The sequence below is a fragment of the Myotis lucifugus genome, unplaced genomic scaffold (genome assembly GCF_000147115.1).
Source record: "Myotis lucifugus unplaced genomic scaffold, Myoluc2.0 scaffold_126, whole genome shotgun sequence".
Classification (NCBI taxonomy): domain Eukaryota; kingdom Metazoa; phylum Chordata; class Mammalia; order Chiroptera; family Vespertilionidae; genus Myotis; species Myotis lucifugus.
In genome coordinates, this window is record NW_005871174.1 from 3,449,726 (window position 1) to 3,459,725 (window position 10,000).

Sequence of the window (10,000 nt, forward strand, 5' to 3'; positions counted from 1 at the left end):
GGGGGGGGGGGGGGTTGGAGCACCACCCCGTGTCACACACAGAGCCGCAGGGCGATCAGAGGGTTTGGGCGCTGCACCCTGTCATGCTGATCTGGTGCCAGGAGGCCTCGCGGCTCCGCTGATCCCGGTGCTGGGAGGCATATTACCCTTTTACTATATAGGATAGAGGCCTGGGGGCCGGCTGGTTTGCCCTGAAGGGTGTCCTGGATCAGGGTGGGGGTCCCCACTGGGGTGCCTGGCCAGTCTGGGTGAGGGGCTGAGGGCTGCTTTCAGGCTGGCGGTTTTGACTGCTTTCAGGCTGGCGGGAAGCTCCCAACCGCTCCTTTTTTTCTTTTTTGTTTTTATTCTGGGCCAGCTTTAGCTCTGGCTCTAGCTCTGAGGCTTCCGCTGCTGGTTTGTTTGCCGTTCTATAATCGAAACAATGTATAACTTCAGCTCTGAGATCCCAGCCGGCTATATTTGTTAGAATGTTTCAAACTGCCAGCTCAGAGGCCGGCAGGCGGGGAACGTTGGAGTCTGCAGTCACGGGAGCAAGGAAGCCTCATGTTCGCTTCCAACTGCCTGGCTGCCGGCCTCCATCTTGGCTGACAGTTAATTTGCATAAGGATACGCTGATTAGCCAATCAGAAGGGTAGCGGTCGTACGCCAATTACCATTTTTCTCTTTTATTAGTGTAGATATAGGATGTCCCTATTTTCCCCCTTTTGCCCCCTCTACCCAGCTCTTGCCCCGGACTTCTCTCTGGCCATCACCATACTGTTGTCTGTGTCCATGGGTTGTGTATATATTTTCTTTGGCTAATCCCTTCTTTAAATTCACTTCTTTAAATTTTTATTTTCAGATAAGTGCTTATAACTATACTATTATATATTTTCTATTATATCATTTAGAATTAAGATATTTTTTAATTGAAACCTTGTAAATTTTAGCACAATTTAATAAATTATGCTAGAAGCAATTAGGAGATTTTTCATGTAATGCAGATACATTTCAATTAATATTTTTTAATTTTTAATTTTTTAATATTTTAATTTGAAATGATCTCATACATGTAAAAAAAAACCTATAAGATACTACAGCATATTATATGTACCCATCACCCAATTTCTTAGGTGTTAATAATTTAAACAAATACACCATTTTCCTAGCAAGGGCCAAAACTTCCTCTTGCTTATTGCATACATTATCCTCTTGCCTATTGAAGAACATTGATCTAGCAATTCTCTCCATTCTCTCCTGCATTATAATTTTGTTCCCTCTAATGTATCAATCCTATCAGAATATAAACATACCATTATTTCTTCCAGCTTAAAAACAAAAATAAAACTTGTATTGATTCCAGTTTTTCTTCCAGGTATTATCTTTCTCTACTTCCCTTTTCAGTAAAACTTCTCAAAAGTATTGCCTATATATGCTCTTTCCAATTTCTCTCCTCACCCTATCTACTAAGACCATTCTTGTCCCCACTACTCCAAAACAAAAGATGATCTTATGGAGGTCATCACTGACCCCTCTGTTGCTGAATTCAATGGTCATTTCTTAATCTTCATATTACTCAATACTTAGTCTTCAGAATTTTATTAGATCAGTCTCTTCTTCTGGAAACATTTTCTTCACTTGCATGCTCTTCCTCCAGATTCTCTGGCGGAAAATTTGCATATTTGTCTAATTTATTCAAATTGTAAATTGTGGAGTGTCCCAGGGCTTGATTTGTGGATTTCTCCTTTGTATCTATATTCAGATAAACTGGTCCAGTCTTATGGCTTTTACAAACCATCAAAATGCTGGTGATTTTCAAAATTGTATGTTTAGATCAGACCTTCTACCCCCTGAACTCTAGACTTGTATTACTACCACGTGATCTCTCCACTGAGATGTTTAAAAAGACTATCAAACTGATATGTCCATAACTGAGCTTCCAATTTACCCTCCAAACCTGTTCTTGCAAAATCTTTCCCATTTTATTAGGTCCCTTATTCGGATTTATAAATCTTGAGTTCATTCTTGACTTATCCCTTTTTCTCACCTTTCACACATGACCTGGCAACAATTCCTGGAAGATCTACCTTCAAACTATATACAGAATCTTGCCACTTCTCACAGCCTTAATCTCTGTTACCACCTGATCTGTGTCATTGTCATATCTCATTTGAATTATTGCAGCAGACTCTATTGTTGGTGTTCTTGTCCCACTTCGGGCGTCCATTTATACCGGGGTTCATGTCCCAGCATCAAGAAGGGTTCAGGAATCTGGAAAAGGGGCTGCGCGTAGATGACATAGAAATCCAGAGACTAATAAAGAGTCCGGAGATGAGTTATAATTTTGAAAGGCATTGGGGGTCAGAGGACCTTCAGCTAAAGGAACTGAAGAGTCCCTCCTTGTCTAGGACCCCTGCTTTTATTAACACACTTTGTCCTAAGGCAAGGTGGAGATAATACACTTCAAAGGGTAAGGTTTCAAAGGGTACAGAGTCCATTGTCAGAATGGGGGAATAGCCTACGGCTGTTCAGGTGTTTGGCCAGTAGGAGGCAATAACATGTAGATTAAGATGCCCTTTAACTGTCTGGCAGCCACAATCAGTTTCCTATTCAGGTTTGGGGAAATGCCTTTAGCCATTCCCAACAGGTGACTACATGTGTGACTCAACCCTGTTGAGTCCCCAAGTTTCATCAACCTTTTGATGAAACTCTTGAAATTATGACATGCTGGAATTGGTCTACGGCAGACTCCTCTTTGAACTCCCCATTTCTCCTCTTGAATTAAATTGATCCTGTTAAAACTTAGATCATGGCACTTCTCTTTTCAAAGCTTGTCTAAGGCTTCCTGTCTGACTCAGAGTAAAAGCTAAAGTCCTTACTGAGACTCCCAGGCCCTACATGAGCTGGTTTCCCATCTGCCATTCCCTTCTTTGACTTGTCTTCTTACTGACCTTCTCTCTTATTCTGCTCCAGCCATATTGACTCTTCACGATTTTACCAACACACCAGGCACATTCTTGCCTCAAGCTTTGCACATGCTTGTTTCCTCTGCTTGGAATGCTCTTCTCGCTGCTATCCACGCAATGTATCCCTTTCTTCAAATCTTTACTCAATGCCATCTTCTCAGTGAGGTCTTCTCTGGTAATTTTATTTTAAAAATTTAACAAAACTCCCACAACAGTTTATATCTCCCTCCCTTACTTAATTTTGTGTCCTTCACATTTACCACTACCTAACATACTATATATTTTACTTATTTTTTAAATTATGCATCCTCACTAAAATGTAAGCTCTATGAAGGCAGGTATGTTTAGTGCACTCCTCAATCCCCAGCCCCTAGAACTGTGCATGGCACATAGTAGACAGACATTATAGAATGAACGGGCAATGTATATTATAAAATCCAATTATCAAATAATTTTATTATATTTCATAGAATAGTCTGAATTTTATAAATCTTAGGAAACTTTAAAAGATGAAAATGATTAAAGTTATCTTTTTTTTCTGTTCTCTTCTAGGGAAAACCAGGTCAAAAGGGATATATAGGTGAACCAGGACCCGAAGGCTTAAAGGTAAAGCAAATGACTTTATTACCAGTTACAAAGTGTAATTTTCAAAAAGATAATATTATTACTTTTATAAAATGTACACATGTCAAAAGATTTTATTCAATTCATTAATAAATGAGAGAACCAGTGACATGTTAAAACTGGTTCTAAGAGCATTTGAGACACTGTATATTATAATTACTACATCATTTTTCAATTCACACCAGCCAGTTACAAATGCTAAGCAGCTACATATTAGTGGCTACTGTATTGTTCAATGCAGTTTAACCATTTACTACTCCACATTGTAACAAATTATTAATTTTTAGACAGTAATTGATAATTTGTTCTCCTATTTCTATAAATAAAACATATACTCCTGTAAGATTAACTATGTGAAACACCCTGAACTTGATCTTCTACTTGTCATTAATATATCTATGCCTTTGTTCAGCCTTTGTTCATGCCATATCTCACCATCAAAAATGGCTGTTCTCATCACCAGTGTAAATATCACCTCTTCTTCAGGGCCCAACTCAAATGTAGTTTCATAATTCATTATTTGAAATCATTAATGTTTGGATTTTCAGAGATACTGTGGTCATTATACTGTATTTTACCTAACACGACAATAGGCTATGGTCAGCACACCATAATTAGACACATGAATATTTTTGTGGTGAACTGTCAAGATGTTCAGATTTATCAGAATAAATCAACACTATAATAAACAGCCTGACTCAGATCAGGTAAAGGATTGCTGCCAAATAAATTAAGGTTAGGACACGTTTGTCACCAAGTTGTGAAAAACTGGGTTTTCAGAGCTTTAGGGACTGTGAATTATGATTATAAACATAACATTACTTCTCCAGTGAAGTCAACTCTAGCTCCACCAGCCCACAGCGTGCCTGCTCCTATGATGCCATTTGCTACTTATGTGTGGCATATACTCTGTTCTTCTGGGAAATACCTAATTTTCTGAAGCAAATAGAGCATTCCTGTGGACAAGGGCTTTGTTTATATTCTTTTTAACATTTTCCACAGTGCCTACCATCTGCCTTTTGCAGAGTATACCTCAATAAATATTTTATTTTTTAAATTTTATTTGTAGAAGTGGTTAAAAATTGATTAAAAGTCCTTACTGGAAGAATGTAATTTAAGAAAATAGGTTATTACTATTTGAATGAAAATAGAGTCATGTTCCATAAAAAAGCTGTCTAGTGAACTGTCAACCTAGTTTTGAATAACTGAGATTTCTTTTGCCTTTTTCTATGTTATAACTAGATAATTACATTAAAATGAAAACATAAGTAATGCATGAATAATCTTGTTTGAAAAATAGTCATTTTTGCAACTTTATATTCTTTATTAACAGGGAGAAGTGGGAGATCAAGGAAACATTGGAAAGATTGGTGAAACAGTAAGTATATTTTATGCTGATCCTACTTTTATATTTCAATTATCTGTAAGCATTTTTAGGAATCACGTTAGCCATGATTAGTACTTATCAAATTCAGAACAAAAAGTTCTTATCCACCACAAATTTAAACTCACTTGTGCTGTGACAAATAAAACCTACTGTATAAGAGAGAAATAAGGGAAAACATAGTGACTAACATTTTCATCCAAATATAAATTATATTTATGATCTCAGGAGCATTCTTGTTTCTAATAAGTGGTCTTTAATTTTAGTTCTGATCATATTTTGAACTAAATTTGACCTTAATATTTTTCATTATTAAAAAGTTACAAGTTATCAAACCATAAAAATAGTCTAATAGTTTGAAGATACCTTTCGGTATATTTGAAAGATGGAATGAACCAAGAGGTAATGAGGTAGAATGCATACTATAATTTATTTCCTCAACAAATGTTTTACATTACTGCAGAAGTAGGAGGATTCATGTTGTATTTGAATCAGATAGGTTACAAGTAATTTTATTTTATACAATGGATAAAGCCAGCTAAAATATTCTCTAACAAATGAACCTATTTAACATATATAAAGTACTATGTTAAATTAATGCAATTTTTAATTTATTTACATAGTGAGCTGGGTTGTCACAAAGCAAGTGATACCATTTAATAGTTTTAATGAGCAAATTCAAGTCCTTATAACCTATCTTATGACTTAAATAAAATTTTAAATATTATTTTGTAAGCTTCAGTAATTAAATAATCATATTTTCTTGTCTTATTGTAAAACATCAATACATTACTTATACTCTTAATTGTTGTCATTACTTATTAATAAAAATAAGGAGAAGATCCATTTACTCTTAAAAGATCATTGCCATACCAATGAATTCTGAATACCTGAAGGTGAACTTTTTGTACTTGTTTTTACTGAGAAGGGAAATTTCAATGGAGTATTTGTATCAATTGAATTTTTCAAGGCTTCTCATCAATTATTATAACTCACATTTCTCCAAGGTTGCTCAAAGAAATTAAATGCTGCCATTTTTGAATTGCTTAAAAAATATATATAAACTAGAGGCCCGGTGCACAGATTTGTGCACCAGTGGGGTCCTTGGGCCTGGCCTGTGGGGATGGGGCTGAAACAGGCTCTCCAACATCCCCTGAGGGGTCCCGAATTGCGAGAGAGCACAGGCCAGATCGAGGGACCTCCACCCATGCAAGATCGGGGCCGGGGAGGGACTGCAGGAGGGCTCCAGGGCGTGCCTGGCCCATGTCGCCCAGTCCTGATTGGGGCCAGCTGGGGAGGGACCACAGGAGGTTGGCCAGCTGGGGAGGGACCAGGGGAGGGCTCCCAGGCGTGTCTGGCCCATCTTGCCCAGTCCCAATTAGCCAGACCCCAGCAGCAAGCTAACCTACCAGTCAGAGCGTCTGCCCCTTGGTGGTCAGTGCGCCTCATAGCGACTGGTCTAATGGTCGAATGAATGGTTGGACACTTAACATATTAGGCTTTTAATATATAGGACTAGAATTAATAGCTAAAGTTAAAATGGAGAGAATCTTTTCTTAAGAACTATCAAACTCCTGTGTTATTTACTTAATAATATTGCTCTAGTTCCACATAGTGTAAGAACCCATTGCCAGTGCTATCCAAAGAGAAACTAGACCACACAGGCAGTAGGTTTATGTTATTGGAGGGAAATTAACATTTATTGATCATTTGCTGTGTGCCAGGCATAATGCCAAGTGATGTGTTATATTATAGCAGTTTACTTAATTCTCAAACAATTTGAAAAGACACATTTTGTTATTCTAGTTTTTTAAATGAGAAAACTGATGCACAATAAGCAACCTGTTTAAAGTTACATAGCTAATAAATTGCAGAATTGAGATATAAACCCAGAGCTCCAAACTCCAAACCCAAAGCATTATACCATGCTGGCAACTTCCCCCTCCCCCCGCCATCTTTATTGATGTATATTTGATAAATAAAATTGTAAGATATAGTGTAGGTGATGATTTGATACATGTATACATTGTGAAATGAGGCCTCCTCAAGTCAATTAACATAACTGGGGATATTTTAATGTTAGTTGAATAACCACTTGGCTTAAATGTTATAGAGAGGTTTTAAGTATCAGGTAAATTATCAAAACAAAGGGACCTTTCCAAGTTTGAGATTCCATCTTTCTCATTAAAGATAGGAGATAAAGGCTTTCTATCTTAGCCACTTTAGTGGCTATTTTGAGTTAATTAATACATATAAAATGCTTAAAGAGTATTTTTGGATCTGGTAAGTAACAACTTTTATTTTATTTTATTAATTTCAAAATCTTAGAAGCATAGTTCATCTAATCCAGAATTCTGTTAAAACAAAACTCTCTTGAGATATTGAAAGATATGGTTGCACTTCATAACATCAATCTTATGATTTGGGGATATCTAAGTTTATTTGTAACCACATAGCTAGATTTAACTTTTCCCAGTTTTTCTGTACAGGCATTTTATTGCCTTTAACTGTATCTCCCCAGTTTTATTTATTTTTTTCTAGATTTATACAAATTAGAATCCAATTTGCAGTAGAGTATGCCACATACAGCAATCCCATCTACATTTCATGTCTGTATACCCCTTAAATTCATTTACTATAGGTGAAGAATTAATTTCTATAAATATGCCCTAAATAATTCTCTAATTTCAAAAGATGTCCCCTTATCTTCTTCATTTGAGCATTCTTTTTTTTTTTAATAAACTGGAATTATCCCACCTTAACTGCTGGTCCTCTCTGTCTTTAACTTTCTAGGCTAAAAGTATTTGAAGAGCTGTAGAAGAGAAGATAATGTACTTTTTCAGTATTGGTAAAAAGACCAGAGTTAGGATTAGTTGATAAACATTATCAGAACAGCAAGAATATTTTAATAGCCTTTTAAACACTCAAACAGACACGTCCATAGAGTAATTCAACATCTTATTATTATAAGGTTTGGATGACTTTGTTAAGTCATTTATTCAGCAGATATTTATATTTAGGCACATTTAGTGAACATATGATTTCTGCCTTCATGAAACTTACATGGTCTATTAGAAGTTTGACAAGAATTAAATAATCACATAAAGAAGTATATTATTATAAACTGTGACACGTTTTATAGGAGGAAAGTGTAAGGAACAAGGGTGCCAAATTTGGTTCCGGAGATGAGAAAAGACAATTTTAAGGAAATGACATAAGTTGCAACCATAAAGAAGAGGGAAGACTGGGGAGAAAGAACATTCCTGGCATGTCCAATATGACATAGTTCCCACCTTTGCCACTTACCTACTTTTTTAGAAGAACTACTTAATTTCCTTAAATATTTGTTTTATCAACAGTAAATAGATGAAAATAACTACCTTATAGAGTTTCTTGTAGGGATTAAATATGGTAATTCACTTAAAGCACTTAGCCTAGAGCTAGTCACATAGTAAAGTCTTCATAACTGTTAGCTGTAATGGTGGTTGTGGTTGTTATATGTAATGGGCCTAATGGGAAAGCATTTAGCTGTTTTGAGGAACTCAAAGAGGGCCAATATGGATAGACTTTGGTGAGCCAAGGAAAAAGCAATGTGAAGTGACATTAGTTAAGGAAGCATGAGCCAAATGATTAAGGGTCATGTTTCTTACTTTGGACTTGATCCTAAAGTAGGTGGGAAGTCATGGAAGTATTCTAAGTAAGCCAATGACATGACTTAATTTGTGTTTTAAGATTACTCTGGTTACAGTGGATTGGGGAGTTGGTCCATGGCTGTGAGGAGCAGAAGTAGAAGAGGGTAACCAGTTAGGATGCTGTTGCATGAGAGAGAAAGATGATTTGGGCCAAGCTGATGGCAGTGGATGTAGCAAAGTGGATATTTGAGACATATTTGAGGTGATAATATTGGACATAGACTCCCAAAATGGAAGGATTCTAGTCAGTTTCCAGCATGTAATAGGCCTTTAATAAACTAAACTATTTATGATTTATCAGGAATATTATGGAAGCATAAGGAATTAATATACATGATTCTAAGGATAATTCCAATTCTAAGAATCTATAACTCTTTTCTGAGAATTTTATTGTTTCTAGTCTTCCTCTCGCCTGCTGATTTGTCTTCTTTGCTCTGGCTGCCCTCCAGTTTTATTATGTCTTTCTGGAGTTGGAGCAAACAGAACTAGACTAAATATTTTAGACTTAATGGCTCCACAGCCTTCTGCATGAATGGGGTGATAACTTCTATTATGTTTTCTATTTGTTGATACTCAAAACCACGTAAGCTTTATCCTATAGCAGTCAACTAGGATGTCTTTGGGAAATGATCAGAGGTCACTTTCAGGATTCTTTTCTGGTCTGTTATTTTATATATAAAATGTGGAATTTTTTTCATAAAGTAACCTTGCTTGCATTAAGTTTTAGTGCTACTTTTCTGCTCACTTGAAAAGTTTCTTATGATTGTCCTATAGTCTGGCCACATTGATTTATCTCTTAAAATATAACCCAGCTAATTGATTTTACTTCATTTATTCCTTAATTTATCAATTTAGCAAGATTTCATAAGCAATCTACTGTGTCCTCTCTGTTTTTCTGCCTGCCCTCTGGTGCGCTATTGTTTAGTAAATGACTGATGAACAGAAAGGAAGAAGAAGAGGAAAGGCCATGGATAATCCTCAAAATCAGGTACTCCACTTCTCATGACAAGACCTTTAAATTGTAGAGCTTCTGATGGCTGATTCTAAGCTGGATTATAACCATTCAAAATCAAATAGAGGTGGAGTCAGAGGATGAAATACAAAAAAAAAAAAAAAAGAAAGAAAGATCATCTATTTATTGGTGACTTTTTAAATCTTGAGACAGCCCTTGAGACAGCCCTTATAAGATCATATAAGTGAGAAAACTGAAATTTATAGAACTGAAATTTATAGCAATTATGTTCATACAGCTAGTGAGCTGTAGATCTGGATTACAGATTTGCATTTTCTGCTTCCAGTTCCAAGGTCTTTTCTGTGTGGCAAGCATCACGAGTTGTCCTGTCTTTGAATGCAAC

The 10,000-nt window shown here is 36.2% G+C and overlaps 1 protein-coding gene across 1 annotated transcript in view; it reads left to right on the forward strand.

Annotated features, from left to right (window-relative positions):
- COL24A1 (collagen type XXIV alpha 1 chain) overlaps nucleotides 1-10,000 on the forward strand; it is a 281,993-nt gene that overhangs the window by 125,326 nt on the left and 146,667 nt on the right. The window contains exons 23-24 of the mRNA XM_023758248.1: nucleotides 3,498-3,551; nucleotides 4,903-4,947. Coding sequence (XP_023614016.1) covers nucleotides 3,498-3,551; nucleotides 4,903-4,947 — 99 coding nt within the window. The remainder of the gene's footprint in view (nucleotides 1-3,497; nucleotides 3,552-4,902; nucleotides 4,948-10,000) is intronic.